Consider the following 21,202-nt stretch of genomic DNA (forward strand, 5'->3'; position numbering starts at 1 on the left):
ATGACTGGTGAGATTTCTCGACATTTCTATTTTTCCCTATTTTCAGTCTAAGTTCTACCTCAAATTGTGGTTAGAAACATTTTAACAGCGGTGTTGCCCAGTAGAACAATGATGATATCCAGCATTCAGAGCTGAGAAGCTGCAAGATGTAAAAAATAATTGTCTATTAGGTCTGTTCTTTCTTCAGTGTATTTAATCAATTAGAGAAACACAATTTGTATTATTGTGAACAAGGGCTCTAAATCCTTCACTTTTAGCTGCATTTTTTTTAACAAATCCCATCTTCCAGCATGACATCATACTACTCTAGGCCTACTAGGTAAAACTTCCTAAACCCTATGTCTATTGGCATTTATAATCACAGACACACACACACACACACACACACACACACACACACACACACACACACACACACACACACACACACACATACACACACACATACATCACAAAGCTGACAATAATTTTTTATCTAAATTATTAATTAAAATGAAATAATATTTCCCCCCTTTAGCATCCATTTATTATTCAGGTAAATCAAATCAAGATGTATATTTGTTGTAAAGGTTTCTTTATTGTAATGATGTGTTTCCAAACCACCAGAGGTCCCCCCACTCTCATTGTTACCATCATAACAATTGTTATTGTTACCACACGTATTGCTATTCTTGTCAGTTAGCTAACATTCTCTTAGCAGATGATCTTCAGTCCAACTGATGTTACAGATATACTGACACATCAGTCAAGGAGACATTGCAAGTATGTGTCCTTGAACATGTCAACAATGAACAGATGTTAAAATCAGTCATATGTTCAGAGAAGGAGAACACAGGTGTAGTGTTTATCCAGTTCCAGTGTCAGTCCCAAAGGATTATAGGTGTATAGTCTTATCAGACTTAATTTTGTTATATTTTCTGACACTGTAGCCTACGGTTTTGTCTCTGGTTTGTAGATATCATCAGTGTGCTTCCTATCTCCCTATTATCTCACATGTTCCCTTAAGCCCCAAACTCAACCACAGGGACACTACGCTGCCTGTATGTTTGGGGTTCACAGCCTCAGAATGACCTCTGTATGGCTCGGTCAGACTCCAAGTAATGCATGCTAACCCTGACCTCAACTGGACACCGGAATGACAGCGGTATTGTGGGCAGACTCCTTCATCCCACATCCTTGAAGAGTAGTTGTTAGCAGCCATTTGCTGCCCACAGCCTCTCTGAAATGTTCACAGGGTGACGAATGATTTGACCAATTACTCTTGTCATCCGCAAGCCCACGCCTCCAACACGCTGCTCACTGTGAAACAAGAAGCCTGTCACATACACAGCTTGTAAAGATTTTCACATGCTAAAAGCATACACCACAGACACATTCTCACATAGGTACACACCTTCTGTTGAAAATCAATGCAGTTGGTACAAATCCTTTCTTTCTTCAGGAATAACAGGAATCAAAATATTGTGCAGGACGGAGCAAAAAATTATATTTTTTTTTATCAGGAATAATAGCAATCACATGGTTGTTTCTAATGACTTTAGATGGACATTGGCTATACTGTATGGATAATTATGTGGACACTTCACCTATACTACTACTGAGTACCTAGAAAAGCGCTTTATAAATTTGATGTATTATTATTATCATCATCATTACTATTATTATTATTACTGTATGTGTGTTAACATTTGCATTTGCGTATTTAACGTGTATGTCCGTACTCGGATGTGTGTGTACCAGCTCATGCAGATGCAGATGCAGATGCACATGTGTACAGTACGTATCCTTGCATGTATTTTCAATGCCAGCTGCCCTAAATGAGCTCCTGGTCGGGAACTTGTGTCCAAAGAGGCCAATTGAAATTACTGTGGCTCATTTATCAGGAAAATGTGTTGCATGGTCGGGGTCATTCTCTGACTGAGGGGTAGGCCAATTGCTCTCTTGTCTCTTGGTAGAACTGGCCTGCACCTGAATAACAAGTGTGATGTCCTTCAGTAATGATACAACGCCCTCCTCACGCTCTGGTGACACACCACTCTCTCTAGCAGATACCGGAACGTTGATTCACAAGTAAAGCATCGTCACCAACAAAATAAAAAATAAAAAAAATAGAGAATGATGCGTCATTGCAAACAGTGAGATAATACTACAGTCACCTATGTATGGTTGCATGAAGAAGCACTTGGGGAGAAAAAAACTGACAGGTAACACTTTACTTATGAGGTGACAAAAAGTTGTTACTCACAACCTAAACTAAACCGAGAGCCAAAAACTTTCAGTTTCAGAGTTTGAAGCCAAATTTGCAACAAGTGTACTGTGGAAACCTGAAACCTCCAGTGCACGTACACTGAGAATTGACTTTTCCATATGAGACATATTGTGCAGTTTCTCTGCGGAAATGAATAATATTTACATATTCATGGCTTTTGGAATTTTCACTGAGGGAAAAGGAGAAGATTTTAAGAACATTTAATGTAATAATGATGAGGTAATACATGTTTTTTGTGAGAAAAAAAACAAATTATTATTCCAAGCAGAGTCTTTCTATATGTCTTAAAACATGAAGGGGGTCTTTAATTAATTTTAAGGCTTCTATGCCTTTGATTTCGTTCGACAACATTTGAAATTCCCAGCTGTGTGTAAGCTTCAACTGTAGCTTTCCTGGCCCCATTGTCAAAGCAAATAAGTTTTCCTTTTGTTATGGTGAAAATGAAATAGAAAGAATTATAATTTAAGGTCCATTCAGGTTAAAGTAATATTCCAAGGGCAAGCAAACAAATGCTTCCTGTACTACTGTATGTGACCCTTGTCTCCGCTAATAATGGGTCTCAGCATTACCGATTGAGTATTGCAAATGTTTTCAAGTTTTTCAAATGAAAAAATGCTACTGACGTATGGCCAAATTCACCCTGCTCCAATTTGTCTCCAAATAATTTATGGATTTGTGTTTTCAACCATTGAGAACTAAATAAGTTTGTTTAAGGTTTTTAAATAAACACAGTCCAATAAACAGTTGGATAAACACAGCAGTCTCTAGAAAATTAGCTTATTTTCTAAGTACACTGATTTTAAAGTAAGACTGCTTGGAGGTGTCCGGCAGCCATGTGGATAAAACGCATGCCACATAACCGCAACAATACCAATTCAATCTGACTGGAGACCTTTATTGCACGCTATATTCCTTTACCTTCCCCACATTTCTTGTGTATATGTACACTGTAATAAAGAAAGGGTAATAAAGGTTATAGGCAGACGAGCTGAGATAGAATGCTTACTTGTAGCTGACGTTACAGCTGCTCATTAGATGAGCTTGCATCTACTAATGGCTTTTTTTCTTCTTCTTTTCTTTCCCCCTTCATTGTATACGGTTCCAATTAGGACTGTATGCTGATGATAATGAGCTGGCAAAAACCTTTTCTGCTTTTTCCATAGTCACATAAAACTCAAACTGTGAATTGAGAGGAAGCAAATAATAGAAAGCACAGAACCTCAGGAAGTACATGAAAATATAAACAGTGCGAGGATGAGGATGTTATTGGAGGCCCAAGGAGTTTATCAAGAAACTGCACACACTTATGGGATTAAAATAGTTGATAAGTGCAGGTATAGTTGAAATCGCACAACAAGGGTAGGCTTCTGAATGGGGTCTGCTTCATTTATATAGTAACTTCTTAATCCATTTTCATGCGGGGATTGCTGGTTGAATTGGTGTTTGTTGGATTAATCAAATTCATTTCACCATCTTGTTATGGATGAGACAGACACGCTGTGAGTGGAAGCATGTCAGGCTGTGGGCAGGGGAGCAGCTGTCAGTTTGTCTCACTTGGCTAGTAAGCACCAATTCAAAGTACTCGGCTTGTCTGTTTCCCTTGGCTGGTTAAAACAAAAGACACTGAAAAAGAGCAACAGTATGACCATCTTCAGTTTTTTTTTTTTTTTCTGAGCACTTCATTTCATGGTGGCTCATTATCAGTGCATTGCTCTGTATCTTAAGCTGTGACAAAGAAGGTTAGGGGTACACAATTCATACTGACGCACACATGGGATTCCAGAGTGTCCCTAAACAGTACATATGTTATTGAATATTGTACTTACAAGTGTAAAACTGTGCAATGTACAAAATAGATACATACTGTATGTGATGTTCATATGTGACGGACTACAATTACTGTATAATACTTTGAGTTTTTACAGCAATGAAATGCCAATACTGACTCTTTCAGCTATATGGTTAAAATTAGGTTGCACAACACTGTTAAAAGTGGACATGTCTAAAGTATGTTTAATTAATTCAACTGTGAAACTCTACTGAGACTCAGGCACTATAATAGTCAGATACAAACAGGGCAGTGCAAAAATAGTGAAAAAACAGAACAACTAATCAAATTTGCCAGATAACGCATCTAAGTTAAACACTGGTCAAACAGCTTGGTTGCGATATTGCTGTTAATACATTTGAAATTCAGATTTTGCAGTATTTGGCACCTTATCATATTTGCATAGGATCAGAAATTGAACCTACTCAAAATAAGTTTAGAAAATCTGTAACATTATAAGAATATGACTTTTTTTGTAGCTATACTATATATGAGCTATATTATACTGTATACAAGCATAAAACAAAGAGACACTGAAAAGACAAGCAAGTCTCTTCTTTGACTCTCACACAGTGTAATACCAGTATAAAATCAAACACCATTGCAGCTTCATGCAGTGATTTGTTGGAAACCCCGCTCAAAGCTGACCAAACTAATGGGCGCCTGGATAGCTCAGTTGGTAGAGCGACGCCCATATATAGAGGTTTACTCCTCGACGCAGTTGGCCCAGTTTTGATTCTGACCTGCGGCCCTTTGCTGCATGTCATTCCCCCTCTCTCTCCCCTTGCATGTCTTCTGCTGTCCTATCAAAATAAAGGCTGAAAATGGCCAAAAAAATGATCTTTAAAAAAAAAGAAAAAAGCTGACCAAAATAAGTGAGTGTAATGAGTGTATCTACAGATAATATACGGCTTGCTAAGCAAGTTTGCTGAAGTGTTTACGCATGGACGTTGATGGTGTATGTAAATGAGACCAAGAGGTTATCGGCATATGAAACACTTAGTAAATTATTAATAGTTTGTGAGTTATGTTAAAAAGAGCTTAACATATGCTTTTTGTGAGAAAGGCTCGTGTTAGCCCCCCATTCCTGTTGTATTCTGCTGTGTACAAATTATTGAAATTCACCTAAAGAAATCATTAGATATGTAATTTGGAGAGTGCCGCAGGAGGTGATTTCAAATATATTGCTTTAGTACGGTACAACTGGTCAGTAGGTTGCAGGTTTTAAATCGAATTATTATGAAGTATCATAGAACAACATAGAACAAAAAAGTCTCTTGTGAGATCTCTTACCATTTTAGCTGTTAGTGAAGACCATCAGTGATATTAATGCGTGATCTTGATATTTCTAATTAGATTAGAAGGTGGAGAAAATGTGTCAACTAGAAGACAAAACAATAAATCAATGAAATATATGTAAAATGAATTGCTTCTAACCCTATATAGAAGCAAAGCAGTTGAGTCATACTGAGTTAAGATAAACAGTCACAAAACACTGTATGCAAAACATGACTGCATCACAAACATTTCCCCATATGATAATATTAAAAAAAATATATGTATATATATTTAACCTTTATTTAACCAGGAATAGACTCAGATTAAGAATCTGTTTTGCAAGACAGGCAGCAGCACAATTAACACACTTGCAGACATAAAACATAACAATTCACAAAGAAAATACATAATAAATTACAGGATCATAAAATATCAAAATATTCATCACTGTTTGGCAGAAGTTATCTACATCAGGGATAAAACAGATCAATCAGTCAAAAACATTTACAGCCCGATGTGCCTGAATCCATGTCATTTAAAATTACTTGAAAAGCATCTAATGAGACCAACTCACGAAACTACCTTCAGCCAACCAATTCATTGCACTAGTCATAGTATTTTCTGCACGTTTATGCTGTGAGGTGCTGGCGAGAAGAAAAAAGGTGAAGGCTTGCGATTCTTGTGGTGGGTATCCCTCCCGCACTGGAATCCATAAAGGATTCTGGTTTATATTTGGAGCTGTTGCAAGATTGCTGCCATTATCAAGAAGTGACCTGATTTGATTTATATCTCATTACTCTCACTCTATCTATCTGTCGCTCTCCCTCTCCCTCTCTCTCTCTCTCTCTCTCTCTCTCTCTCTCTCTCTCTCTCTCTCTCTCTCTCTCTCTCTCTCTCTCTCTCTGTCCATAGCATACATGCCAACCTTCCTCTGTCACACACATCTCTCACTCTACAGTCTCTCATCATGCTTTGCCCTCCATGCCATGCAGTGTGAAAGCCAACACTTCTGTCTGTCACTCCTCACTAAAAAGTCATAATCAGTGGGCACTCAAAAATTAAGTCAGTGTAGAACGCCTCAGGTCAAGCGCCCTTTCACTTTCCTTACCTTTTAAATGAAGCTATGAATTTGTTTGTAAAGACTGAGTGTTTGTTGACCAAAAAAAGAGAGAAGAAAAAAAAAATCACTTAATGCTTTTTTGCCAAGCAGTGGCGTCACCAGACCTATTTTAGGGGGCTTTAGCCCCACTAGAATACCCAATAGCCCTGCTAAATAATTCATTCTGCCTTTTCTGGCAGATTTATAATGTAAAAATAGGATACAGCCCCTAGAAATACTTTACTCATGAAAAGGGCTAGGAGTAAGACCCAGTGGAAACTGCTGTATAAAATAAAAAAAAACCTTATTTTGAAACATAGGATTTATACAAGCATAACATACATTTAGAATATAAATAGTGTAGAGACACACATAGCTAGCTGAATAGATGTCAACTACTTGTTAAATGATGGTAGACTATGGAATATTGGAATATAATGTTCAGCTTCGGCAGCTTTACCTATGTGTTAAAATATACAATGACGAAGCCTAGTGACAAGTCCATAGCAACCAGTGTTGAATTGGTTATATCCCAGTGTCCTTTGCTGAATGGTCTCAATGTTTTATTGTTTTATTTCATGTGAATACTAGTTTACTAGAGGAGTAACTTAGTATTTGAAGTAATGCAGTAATGCATGAAGTGTGCATTTAGTTTCCAGTGCTTATTGTGTTTCCACAACAATGTTAGTGAGTAAATCTACTGAAATGGCCACCACACCATAACAGAGGAGTGTGATCTGTAAGATGAGAATGCAGAGGTTAACTCCTGTACATCATGGCTGTAAAAATCAAATGGTATCTGTACTTCTTTGCTAAGTGCAAACTTGCACGCAAGGGGAGGGTCATGCCTCTTTTTCAAATCATTTTGGAGGGTCATAGGAAAATTATTACTGACAAGGGGAGGGTCAAGTCTTTTTAGGTTAGAGGCCACAAAACTCCTCCGGTGGCCCCTTAATTAAATAACGAACAGTCCCTTAGGTGATTAACTTGTTCTTCCTAATAACACCAGCTGATTATAAATAAGAATTGTGAAAAGGCTTCATCTGTATTACCCCCAGTTATCTGTAGATGGGTAGGCTACATAAAAAAAGTGTCAAAATCATTGTTTCTGTGAAAAACACTGTCTATTTTGTATGCATCCTCTAAGAAGAATCTAAATATATCTGTTTGGTAAGCTGGTGTTAAGACTGGAAAGTGTAGTCATTGTACAGTGTGCTGGTACTCTGGATGAGAAGGAGAGCTCAGCAATATCAACGAGACAGCCATTGTATTTATGCAGTATGAATACTGATTAGTTGTGTCATGCAAAGAGACACATCTCTTGTTTTTATGGCTGCCAAATTTAATCCCCATTGGTTACATTTAAGTGGTCTGATGGCAGATCCTCAGGGAGGGTTTGTGGCAAAAGGAGTGAAGAGCTGGTTGCTGTAATTACACCCTGATGTAAGGAGTAATGTGCCATGTGAGATTCTATACAGGCACACAAGTGCTTTCTGTACAGTATTTGATTCATACCAGGCTGAACTGTTACTGTTGCTATAAAAATGCACTGTGTTGTCACAGAGATTTGTGTTTATATATTATAAGCTAGTGCAGCTATTGTTTGGCATCTTTTAAACCGCACTAACTATTCTTATAATGCAGTTCTTATACACTGCTACTTGTATATTATATCATATATGTATAATATATTTTATATATCATTTATATGTTATAGCTTTTGGCTAGTCACACATTGTATTTTCTTATAAAAATAATAATAAACAATAATAATTGTTTATAAAGGGGTCAGTCAAGCTCTTACTAATATCAAGTCAGAGTAAGTTTTGGAAAGTGGTCACTAAATTGACTAAATTGATCATATGAATTGACATTGTAGCATCCTTTGATGCCACAAGTGTAAGATTTGATTGGGAAGTTTAGCTTTTTTGTCATCTATGTACGCCACATACAGAGATGTTTTGTATGTTTGGTTTCAGTATGACGTTTTTCCATTTCATAAACCAGAAATTAATTCAGAAATGTTGCAGATCTTGTTCTTCAACTGTCTGCAATCCTGCTAATCTGGGTCATGCTTTAGAACTCTCTCCCAGACAAAGAGACAGCTGGCAGTTCATAATCTGTTAGGACAAAAGTTTGAAAATGCATTCTTTTCTTAATCTCATTTTCCTTATCTCTTTTCATCTAATTCCTTCACTGCAATACAAAAATCCAATTTTGCTGCTTTCATTGTCAGTGTGAGGACACATTGTTTGCTTTGGAAATCAACTTCATCTTTTCTGCTGCCATAAATCGGAATCGCTGATTCATTGTTGCTTTTTTTCAAGATTTGATCTCTTGAAAAGGAGGATAAGTAAGTATCTTAAATAGAGGGATTCCTAATCCGAGGGATAGTTATTCACAAATCCAAACTTTTCAGAATATTTTCTAGTTGGTCAATTGGTCATATTATTACAGTAATGGAATTTCACCTTGAAAAAAAACATTGAATAATACGTGTGTGTGTGTGTGTGTGTGTGTGTGTGTGTGTGTGTGTGTGTGTGTGTGTGTGTGTTCCGTTCACTTTTATTACAACTCACTCAACTGTCAGTCATCTTTAGTCAGCAGAAGATGCAAGAACCTCATATTTTACCCTGGTTTGTACCGTAGCCAGTTGTTTAGTGCAAGGTTTTAATTCCTAACAAAAAACAAAAAGCCGTAAATAATTATTTATAGTTATCTATAAAAGAATGTGATTTTCAGCATAGTGTGTGATCTCTGTCACATTTGCCTGGACCCCTGCGTGGAAATGCATTCTTTCTCCACCCTCAGGCTTTAGCTGCTTGGAATTTAAATTGTGTAATTGAAGAATTAATGGCGTCGGCAATCAAGCAATTAATCAGTAGTTACAGTAATAGCCTGCTTGTTCTTACTGTAAGTGAAGAGCTTTTTGTTGCAGTTTAGGTTGTGTGTAAAGAAGCAGAAAATACAGTAATCCCACAACTGTGTTCATGTAGTACATTTTTATTCTATTCTGTTCAGAAATCAGATGTCATGCTAATGTTGTTAAACTGTAATACTGTGTGTGTGTGTGTGTGTGTGTGTGTGTGTGTGTGTGTGTGTGTGTGTGTGTGTGTGTGTGTGTGTGTGTGTGCGTGTGCGGGCGTTCATGCTTGTGTGTGTGTTTGTGTGTGTGTGTGTGTGTGTGTGTGTGTGTGTGTGTGTGTGTGTGTGTGCGTGTGCGGGCGTTCATGCTTGTGTGTGTGTTTGTGTGTGTCTGTGTGAGCACAATTCACCTTTGAGCAAAATTGTTCATGCATGTCTTTATTTGCAGTATTTTAAAGATCAACACTGAAAAGCCCTTCCTTTTTAAAACGTCATACACCATTTTCGAATTTTATGATTTTGTTAGTTTGTGTTGTAAACTCACAGTGTCAGTGACAATTGAGACAGTGACAAAAAATGACAATGTTTATTTTTGAAAACCTTATGACTGTTATGAAGCTGTTTCACTTTATCCATCAAACACATTCCAAAAGAACCTTTGTCTCTTAGAGCGCACATGATTACTCTATATTAAAACCTTTGTGTGACAGTCAGACAGCTTTGCTGTAGCTATTTGTATCTCAACACGATGAACAACAGTGTTTATCACTGTCATGTCAGTGCAGGTTGTAACTCTAGCACTTTCTTTGTGAAGTTCACATCTTTTTCTTCATGTTCACATTGATTTTCTGAACGTGCTCCATTTTTCTCCCACATTCAAAAAACATTCACGTCAGATTAGAGGCTCTATAAATGTTTCTCTTTATCTATGTTAGCTCTGTGACTCACTTCCAACCTGCCCAGAGTCTTTCCCTGTCTTTCACTTACAGAGGGAAAAGAATCCAGCTTTTTGTACAAAAATGGAAAATAATGTTTGAATGAATTCTGACAGCTATACGACAAGCAGTTGCACTACTAAAATAGTAACAGCAACAGCATTCCCTTGTAATTACTGTATATGTATTAGTGAACACTTCAGCTATGCTCTAGTCTTTCATAATGCATTTGTTAAAATATAGTTCACTCCCTTTAACATCAGTAGGTACTGATATGTTTATTTATAAAGTCACACAGGGGTGTCATAGCTGAACACTGAAGCTAATGTAATTAGCATCTTAGTAGTGTAACAAGCTATCTCTTAATTGATTTATAGGAAGGCTGGATTTTGATATTTGAATACTTGAACCACTCTATAAATTAGTATTCAATCAGAAGCACCATATCAATCCTTTAGATATACTATATGGTATGGTGTTCACTTTGAAAGGACTTATGATGATACTGTTATGCCTTCAATTATTGTATCGTCGTATGTCATTCTACATATAGGTCACTTTTAAAACTCACAATTTGAATTCCAGTTCATGATTTTAACTTATTGCTTTACATGCTTTATTACTTTTTATATTTCTAGCTTGTCGTTTATACTGTATAAATGGCACCTTTTGTAACCATTATTCACTATGCAACCATGAAAACATGAACAAGTTTGAGGAATACTGGTATGCTGAGTAGAAAACAGGAAGTTAACATATGCTGAATCAATTAAATAAACATCTGTCATTTAGTCACACTCCATTGCTGCCATAGCATCATCTCTCTTGCACACAGCAAATCTTAATCAAAGAATACGCTGTTTGTATTTCCCCAGTTTCCTTTGGCTTAATACATAAAAAGTTACGCAAACAAATTCCCCAGTACCATTTTGGTTTGCTTGTTTGACATTCCAGTCACATACGTGCCTTTGAGGAACTGTGAGTTGTAATCAGACATTTTCAGATATCTCAACTCGATTGAAGGACTGGTGGGTGGCGAGCTTCCTTATTATTTATGTCTCGAGTCTCAAATATAAATCACACAACACAGCAGTCATAGCTGCTTTTCTTCCCTCCCTTCCTCCTCCCACAGAGATAGACAGAAGCACAGAAGTTGGCAGCTTCATTGTGATTTTATTTTACGTGATTGAGATTCAGAGTGCATGGAGGACAGTGTGCCCAGAAACAGAGATGGATATAAGGCACTCTCAAGGTTGCAAGTTTGTGTATGTGTGTGTGTGTGTGTGTGTGTGTGTGTGTGTGTGTGTGTGTGTGTGTGTGTGTGTGTGTGTGTGTGTGTGTGTGTGTGTGTATGTATGTTTGAGTTTTAGTGGCTTTAACAGATACACAAACCTAAAGAATATCTTTAGGTGAAAACCTTCAAATTTGACTTTTTTGGATTTCTACTTTGCTATATATATTTATTTATTTTCAGTGCGTATTATTAGAAGTGATTAAAGGGAATCTCAAACATGATCAATTATCTAATGTATCTCTTCTCTCTTCTGTCTCTCATTTCATTCCAGTGAGCCCAAATCCTCATTCCAAAGAGTGGAAGACCAGTCAATGAATTATGAATGTTAAACAAGATGACCTCCTCTCAGCAGCAGCAGATGATGCGAGGTCCTAGGTGGAACCGGGCCTTGTCCGACCCTTTGTTTGTGGTGCTTCTGGCCCTGCAACTGCTGGTGGTGGCAGGGCTGGTACGTGCTCAGACATGCCCCTCTGTCTGCTCCTGTAGTAACCAGTTCAGCAAAGTCATCTGCACCCGACGAGGTTTGCGGGAAGTCCCTGATGGCATCTCTACCAACACACGCTACCTGAATCTGCAAGAAAATCTCATTCAGGTCATAAAGGTGGACAGCTTCAAGCACCTAAGACATCTGGAGATCCTGCAGCTGAGCAAAAACCACATACGCAAAATTGAACTGGGGGCCTTCAATGGACTGGCCAGCCTCAATACCTTGGAGCTTTTTGATAACCGCCTCACCACTATCCCAAACGGGGCATTTGAGTACCTGTCCAAACTAAAGGAGCTTTGGCTGAGGAATAACCCCATCGAGAGCATTCCCTCCTATGCTTTCAACAGAGTGCCCTCGTTAAGGCGTTTGGACCTTGGGGAGCTCAAACGGCTCTCCTACATATCTGAGGGGGCCTTTGAAGGGCTGAGCAACCTGCGCTACTTAAATCTGGGAATGTGCAATCTGAAGGAAATTCCCAACCTTATTCCCCTGGTGAAGCTGGATGAACTGGAGATGTCGGGGAACCAGCTAGCTGTCATCCGACCTGGCTCTTTTAAAGGGCTCATCCATTTACAGAAGCTATGGATGATGCATGCCCAGATCCAGACCATAGAAAGGAACTCTTTTGATGACCTGCAGTCACTAGTGGAGCTCAATCTAGCCCATAACAATCTTACCCTCTTGCCCCATGATCTCTTCACTCCTTTACATCACCTGGAGAGGGTGCACTTGCACCACAACCCATGGAATTGTAACTGTGACATCCTCTGGCTAAGCTGGTGGCTTAAGGAGATGGTGCCAGCAAACACCAGCTGCTGTGCCCGCTGCAGCTCACCAACCCAGCATAAGGGACGATACATTGGCGAGTTGGACCAGAACTACTTTCACTGTTATGCTCCTGTTATTGTGGAGCCTCCCGCAGACCTAAATGTGACAGAGGGAAGCGCTGCAGAGTTGAAATGCAGAGCCAGCTCTTTGACCTCTGTAAGCTGGATTACACCCAATGGTTCCATCATGACACACGGTGCTTACAAGATCAGAATCTCTGTGCTGAATGACGGCACTCTGAACTTCACCAATGTTACCATGCAGGACACAGGCACATACACATGTATGGTCAGTAATTCTGCAGGTAACACAACAGCATCTGCCACACTCAACGTGTCCTCTACAGAGAACAGCAGCTTCAGCTACTTTACCACAGTGACAGTGGAGACCATAGAAACGCCACATAATGAAGGCTTCACCACCGCTGTACAACAGAAGGTGGGCCCCACACCCTCTGCTGGTACATGGGAATCGGTTTCACCCACCTCTACAACTACCACCACAGTCCGGATCCCGCTCTCCACCCGCGCCACAGAGAAGACTTACACAATCCCCGTCACAGAGCTGGGTGGGGAGGGCTCGCTGAACGGCTTGGATGAGGTAATGAAGACGACCAAGATCATCATTGGCTGCTTTGTTGCGATCACACTCATGGCAGCGGTCATGCTAATCATCTTCTACAAGATGCGCAAACAGCACCACCAGCAGAACCACCACGCACCCACACGCACCATTGAGATCATCAATGTGGACGAGGACTGTGTAACAGGAGGCCCGGGCATGGAGGGCCACCTGACCCTGCCTCCTCTTGAGCACGAGCACCTCAACCACTATAACACCTATAAGACTGCATACAACCATGCCTCCACGATCAACTCCATACACAGCTCAGCGCACGAACCTTTGTTAATCCGCGCCAGCTCAAAAGACAATGTACAAGAGACCCAAATCTAATACTTTTTTTTCAAAATGAGACATTATGAAACTGATGGAATTACATAAAGACATTACTGACAGGACATAACTGACAATTGGTTGTGAGAACTATGGCTCAAACATGGAGATACAGACTCGTGTGTTTGGCAAATCAGTGGCTGGTGATGTTTATTCAATGACTTTGGGAATTAGGGTATGTCTACTGTTTCAAAAAGTGTCTTTACAAAACAGAAGTTATTTATTTAAGAAAAAAACTATTGTGGTTAAATCAAGAAAAAACTATTCTGCAATTATTTTTTCAGCACTTAATTCATGTTTTTTTTTCACCTTCCTCTCATTTCACAGGATTGGTTTACTAATATGCTTTCAAACTCTGTTTGAAGACATCTGTTGAAGAAAAACTCCTGAAGCAAATTTTTGTTCTTATTTGGTAAACTTTGGTAAACTCAGTCTTTGGATCTGATGAGATAGTAAATAACCTCATTTCCCCCATGTATCAAAGGAATCTAGTGCAAATAAGTAATTTTCTCCAGCTGTAGATTAAGTGATGAAATATTTTGTGACCATCTGTAACTGAGATGAATTGAACACTTGTTACAGTGAGTGACAGAACTGTCTGACAACATTTTATCATAATTCACTGTTTAATTATATCTGTCACATACATGTTAGGCACTCTCTGCTCTGTCATCAATAGACGAGGAAAATATTTCCTGCGTTCTGCTGTTGTAAAAGTCGAGGCTCACTATTAAAAGTGCATTTTAGTTAAATTAAATTCTATTGATTAACTATGAAAAAAACTACATTTGTTTTTGTGTTCCTCATGAATATGCTAAATCTTATCCCTAATATCCACTTGTTTCGACTCAAGTTCCCAGATTCTCTGAGACATCTTCTGATTATTATAGAGAACATTCTATGAATTGCATTGAGACCAATTTACATTATGAGGGTTGTGATACAGGAGCAGCTGCTTCAGATTCTACATAATTGTGAAGAATGTAGAATATCTTAAATTCTGGCAAAATCCATTGCTTTGAAATGTTTCCAATGTATCATGGCGTCACCTTTACCTTACAGTGCTTTGTAATGTGGCATATGAAGATGATTGCTTTGAAGCCACCTTTTTCATGCTGGGACCCCTTACCTCATCTGCAATATTGCAGGACTGAGTGCTGTCAGAAGCAGACTGATGAGCTGAAGAAAGAGCTTAAACCCTTTATACAGCTGTATGAGCACATTGCCTGTCATCTATGTGCCACATTTCCACATGGGCAATGCCTGGCAGCCCCAGATTCACACTCTCGCCCCTGCCAACCATAGGACTTGGCCCTGAGCGGCGGGGCTTATGCTGCTAGAGGCTTTAGGGGTGAATGTGTGGGATCGGGCATCAACCAGATGTTTGGGTTGCACCTGCCTCTCTCCCAACCCTTTGAGTCAACACAATTTCCATTTTAATTGATGTGCCCATGGGCTTTGGATGAACACAGCTCTGCAGGCACCCATACCCTGGAAACTATTTCAAAGTCCCCACTGTGAAAAATGGCGGCAGAAATGCCGAAGTTAGACAGACATTTATCAGATCACACACTTAGGGAGATGCCCCATGTTTATTTTTTAGGAAATAAAGGCATTTTGTCCCCCAACAGTAATATATATAAAAAGGTTAGGCCACTGACATGCTTAGTTTGCATTATATCAATGTGTTACAATTAGGAAATACATAGAGTAGAATTACTCATAAAAACTCATGTTAGAGATAGTGGCATGCACCTTCTGTGGAGTCACCATGCCCTCCATTAACCTTAAAGCTGGAAGTGGTCCTCCATCTAAAATTCACAGTATGTTGTGAGTTAAAAACACTTATCTTCTATAGGCTTGAACGTTGTAGGCTTGGATTACTGGTGGTTACAGTGGATTTCAATGGTAGCAATGGTCGTTTTCACGGTAGAAATAAAGTATCAACACTTCCTGAAACTGCTCAAATTAGCCCTGCTGCATAATCAACACCTCTGCTGTCCATCTGCAGAGTTTACTATCCCACATTGGAGAATAACGACAAACATACAAAATGGCATAATTATAAACCTTTTACAGCTACCTTTTCAGCCTACATGGGTTTAGTGGATGAGTGCTTTCGACTCAAAAAGACAAATAGTCTACTTCCCATATTTTATTGCATCAGAATTTTTCAACTAGGGAGAATAAGTAAGATACAGTAGCTGTCTCATGATCTCATGACTAGGATACTGTATAAAAAGGAAATTAAATTAAACAATAAGATACTAATCTAAATCCCTATTCCCACAAGACTAATATTACCTGGGGCCCTCTTGTGATATGTAATACAATTGCCTAGATTATATTTGTTAATAATCTATGTATGTAATCTGGTAGTAAAGTGAAAACTCAAATTGCCCTTCATATTTTACAGAGGTCATTTTATAATATTAGTCCAATATAAAATAGCATAATTTAGTTTTGTTTTCCCACACACATTTGTCTTCCTCTTCCAGGTTAAAATAACTTAATGGGAGCTTTGATACCATTTGTGGTACAAATGCAGGAGGTTATTGTCCACTATCCACTCAGTATGGAGACCCACTTTACTGTAAATTTCAAGATAATTTGATAACAAGATAATTCTGGAGATTTGTTCAGTAAATTGATTTATTCACTTTGAATGTGCTGCATACAACACATATGTGGAAGGGGGGGTAGATTCCTAAATAACATGAGCCCCCCAGATAATTTGAGTCTAGAAGGAATGAGATAATTGATTACCCCGTATCATGTATTTTCACCCCCTGACACTAATTATCCCATAATTGCACTTATGTGGAGTTTGGCACATTTGTAAACGATAGAATGACATGGGTGTGTGTCATTTAGTTTGTGTTTGAGTTCTTAGTGGTGGGATGCGGATCACAATTCCACTCAGTTTATGTAAGAGAGTTTAACCATCCTCCCTTTTTGCCTTTAGTTAGAGGTAAATCGTCTGAAAATTTAAATGGTAAATTTGTTGCATTTTAGTCGACATGTCTCATGTATGTATGATATCTAAATATTTTTGGTCAATATTATTTTTTTTCCACATTATTTTCTTTTTTCCTATGGGGGAATGCTGTTGTAGTGGTAGATTTATATAAAATACATTTTGAGAATAAAACAAAACAAAAACTTTTTTTTTAATTTTGATTTTACATGTTCCAACATCCTGTTCTAGAAGTGAAAAAGAGAAACATGCTGTAAAAGAATAAGAGATTGATTTTCATGTAAGCATTCTTTCATGACCTTTAAAAGATATGGAGATCGATTATAGAAATAAGAGTTTGTAGTTCATACACAAAATATGGTTAAAATAAACTATTGTTGTTTTTCTGTATTGTCTGATTCTTGCTTTCATCATGTGCCACAAGAGGATTGATAGGGATATAACAGTATTAAAAGTCTCATACTTTAAAATGCAAAGGTATTACAGTATATTGTCTTTCCCCCTCCATAATTACACTATTAATGATCTGTAATGCCATTATAAACCTGTAATTTGTTGATTTCAATTGACTACACTTTCAAATTTGATTATAATAATTAATTTATAACTATTTCCATTCATCATCAAAATTAAGAAAAAATAAAGAAATTTGAGGGCTTGATTCCATCTTTTCTACCTATTTTTAATACATGGCTGTACTGTTTTAAACAATATTTATGAAAATGTAGATTCATGGTGACGATGCAATCATAATGCCTAGCTGCACAATCTAAAGTGTTGTTATATGGCATTAGTGTAAAACCTGAATCAGTTCCGCAAGTAGAGTGAAATTGCAGGCTTTCGTCTTCGTACCATTGCGGCAGGGACGTACTGACATGCATAACCCTGCAATACCTTGCAATGCTAGGATATACAAGACAACTTATACAATTCACTGTAGTATGCTGTCATATTCTTACGTCATATTCTTAACTTAAAAGAAAAGGTAAAATGATGTGACTTTACATAAATCAGTGCTCTGATTATCTTACATCTGATATAAAGAATGGCTTGAAGAAAATATGTCTTAATGATAAAAGAGCTATTGAAAACAATTTGGTTTTTTGTACTATATTACAATTGCATTGCACATACACAATACTGATAATAAGTGGAATCTTTAAACCTCCCTTTTAAAGTTGTATTCTTAATGTATTTTAAACATGTTACTTTTTTACCATTGTTATAGTCGGAATGAAAGAAAAGTTAAAATGATGTGACTTTACATAAATCAGTGCTCTGATCAGTCCTTTTTCAGTTTACACTTTAAACAATATATATATATATATATATATATATATATATATATATCTTACTCAAACACTCAAAGTGCACTTAATGACACTATTAGTGATGACATGTTTTAAATCCAATCATTTTACCATTGTCTTAGCTTAAGGAGAGCTAATAAAACTGTATTAGTAAACCATCATGTGATTGCGATCTTCCTGAGCAGATTCCACTGCAAGACAAACAACAATTTTTAATTAATCTCTCCATCATTAGCATTCGTGAGCTATTGTTCCACTCGCTAATTAGCCAAATCACCACTCGCTAATTAGCCAAATCACGTAAGATTGTGATTGTGATCACCACGCGACAAAGTCATATCCCAACGTAGCCAGGCCAACAGTAAATATTTGAATCCAAGAGTGATGACAATCCTTTGGGCCAATCCGTAGCAAGTACAAGAGTGTAAGCAATGGTTAAAGCATTGGATTAATTAATGGATTGCAAAATGTCAGATAAATAATAAATGATAGTGAGGGGCAATACACCAATAGATTTTTGTTACACCAGTGTAACAAAGACAGCTCACTAATTGTGTGAATACTGATTCTATGACTATGACTTTTATATGACTTTTTTTCGACATGCTATACTATGAGTTTTTTATCACTTTTTCTTTTTTAAAGATTTTTTTTGGGCTTTTCCGCCTTTAATTTTGACAGAACAGCTAGGTGAGAAAGGGGAGAGAGAGGGGGAAGATATGCAGGAAGCCTGGACCTCTGCATCGAGGCATGAATCTCTCAGTATATGTGCACCTGCTCTAACCACTGAGCCAACCCGGCCACTTTTACCACTTTTCCGACATACTATACTAGCCTTGTTGTCACTTTTTTCAACATACTATATAATGACTTTGATCAACATTCTGTACAAGGACTTTGTTCGACGTACTACACCTTGATTTTTTTTCAAAATACCATACTATGATATACTATGACTATGACTCTATTATCACTTTTTTCAACATAAATTAGTTTGTGGCACAGTGGATCACAGCAACCAGCAACTAATCACTGCAGAATCTGACCCAGGTTCGATGTGATATACAATACTATGACTTTTTAACACTTTTTTCGACATACTATACTATGACTTTTTCATGAGTTTTTTCGACATGCTATATTATGACTTTTTTGACATACTGTACCATGCCTTTTTTGTCACTTTTTTTAACATGCTATATTATGACTTTTTAATGGCCTTTTTCAACATACTAAGCTATAACTGTTTAAAACACAATTTCTTTGTTGGCTCAGTGGCACAGCTCCAACAGGCAACCAGCGAATAGTCACTGCAGACTCTGACCTAGTTTTGATTCCCAGTCCGGGCTGGCCCTTTTTCATGACGTTTTTTTTCGACATGCTATACTATGACTTTTTTATGACTTTTTGATATACAATACTATGATTTTTTTTATCACCTTTTTCAACATACTATGACTTTTTTTGATATACTGTACCATGATATTTTATCACTTTTTTCAACAATTACTTTTTTTTGACATAGTCTACCATGCTTTTTTGTCACTTTTTTTCAACATCCTATACTATAACTTTCTTCAACATACTATACCATGACTTTTTAATCACTTTTCGACATACTATACCATGACTTTTTAATAACTTTTTCAACATACTATACTATGACTTTTTTCAACATACTATAATATGACTACATTATCCCTTCTTTCAACATACCATATTATCACTTTTTAATGGCTTTTTTCGACATAGTAAGCTATAATTCTTTTCAACACACATTATTTGGTGGCATGGTGGCTCAGTGGTTAGCATAACTCCAACAGGCAACCAGCAAATAGTTACTGCAGACTCTGATCTAGGTTTAATTCCCAGTCCTGGCAGGCCCTTTCCATGACTTTATTTTCAACAGGTTATACTATGATATTTTTATGACTTTTTTTCAACATACTATATTATGCTGTATTTTATATACAATACTATGACTTTCTTTTTTACTTTTTTTGACATACTATGACTTTTTTGACAGACAATACTATGACCTTTTTATCACTTTTTTTAACATGATGTACTATGATCTTTTTTTTTTTACAAACAATACCATGCTTTTTTTTCACTTTTTTCAACATCCAATACTATGACTTTTTTCAACATACTATACCATGAGTTTTTAATCACTTTTATCGACATACTATACTATGACTTTTTTCAACATAATATCACTTTTTTCAACATACTATACTATGACTTTTTAATGGCTTTTTTTGACATACTATTATACAACACAAACTCTTTGGTGGCACAGTAGCTCAGAGCCGCGGGAACATATTTTGAATTGGGGGTGCTGACAAATTTTCCAGAGTTTTCAACCAAAGTCAACCACCACACTTGAACTGTATAGAGATTCAATTCATATAAATAGCCTATCCAAGACCGTAATTAGCCTGCCGTGGGCTACTGATCCCGAAACATCGGGAAATAATAGACCGTTATCGCTATTTAACCAAGTTAAATTTCTTTCATACCCATACTGTCAAGATGAAGACAAAATATCTCTATTCATTAAAACAAAGGCACTTCGTGGTGTCAAAACAGTACTAAGGCTTCGGTAATAAATCTGGAACACAGGTACACGCTCCACAAGCGAAAAAACAAAAACAAGAATAAAGTCCAAAATCCAAGGCAGAACAAACTAGGCACGGGTAACGCAGGATGTAGGCACAAAGCTACGACAATGGTACAGAAAATGCCTACTACAAGCTCAAAAACGGAGCCACAACACACAAGGGTAACACATCACTGAATTACAGTATATTAAATCAAAGTGAAGCAAGCCAGTCAGTCCTGACACAAACACTGAAATAGAGAAATGCAGCCTTAAGTTTTTGTAGCACAGCAATAGCAAATTAAAGGCATAAAGATACTAGGCCTAATGTATCAGAAGTTCTCAACGCATGTTAAGCTGGACCTAAAAATGTGAAAAGTGAAACGTGTGACCCCGAGGCTGGCAGCACTGAGTTGACGTTGATGTTCCCTCTGTGGCTACCCTGGTGCTGCTAGCTTCTTTTACAAGATAAGCTC

General features: G+C 37.5%; 1 protein-coding gene and 1 long non-coding RNA gene across 3 annotated transcripts in view; one reads left to right on the top strand and one right to left on the bottom strand.

The window, feature by feature from the left end:
- Window positions 1-15,942, top strand: part of lrrc4ca (leucine rich repeat containing 4C, genome duplicate a) — a 61,539-nt gene extending 45,597 nt beyond the window's left edge. For both annotated transcript variants that reach the window (XM_036003391.1, XM_031283287.2), the window contains exon 3: window positions 11,840-15,942. In XM_036003391.1, the coding sequence (XP_035859284.1) occupies window positions 11,891-13,837 (1,947 nt within the window). In that variant the 5' untranslated portion in view covers window positions 11,840-11,890 and the 3' untranslated portion in view covers window positions 13,838-15,942. The remainder of the gene's footprint in view (window positions 1-11,839) is intronic.
- Window positions 1,380-21,046, bottom strand: LOC116038702. The gene is made up of 3 exons (XR_004102154.1): window positions 20,754-21,046; window positions 3,852-3,855; window positions 1,380-1,393 (listed from the first exon to the last, which is right to left on the bottom strand). It is a non-coding gene; the product is annotated as an uncharacterized LOC116038702 (long non-coding RNA).
- Window positions 21,047-21,202: the final 156 nt, after the last annotated feature.

This window comes from Sander lucioperca, chromosome 7, assembly GCF_008315115.2.
Source record: "Sander lucioperca isolate FBNREF2018 chromosome 7, SLUC_FBN_1.2, whole genome shotgun sequence".
In the NCBI taxonomy this organism is placed as follows: domain Eukaryota; kingdom Metazoa; phylum Chordata; class Actinopteri; order Perciformes; family Percidae; genus Sander; species Sander lucioperca.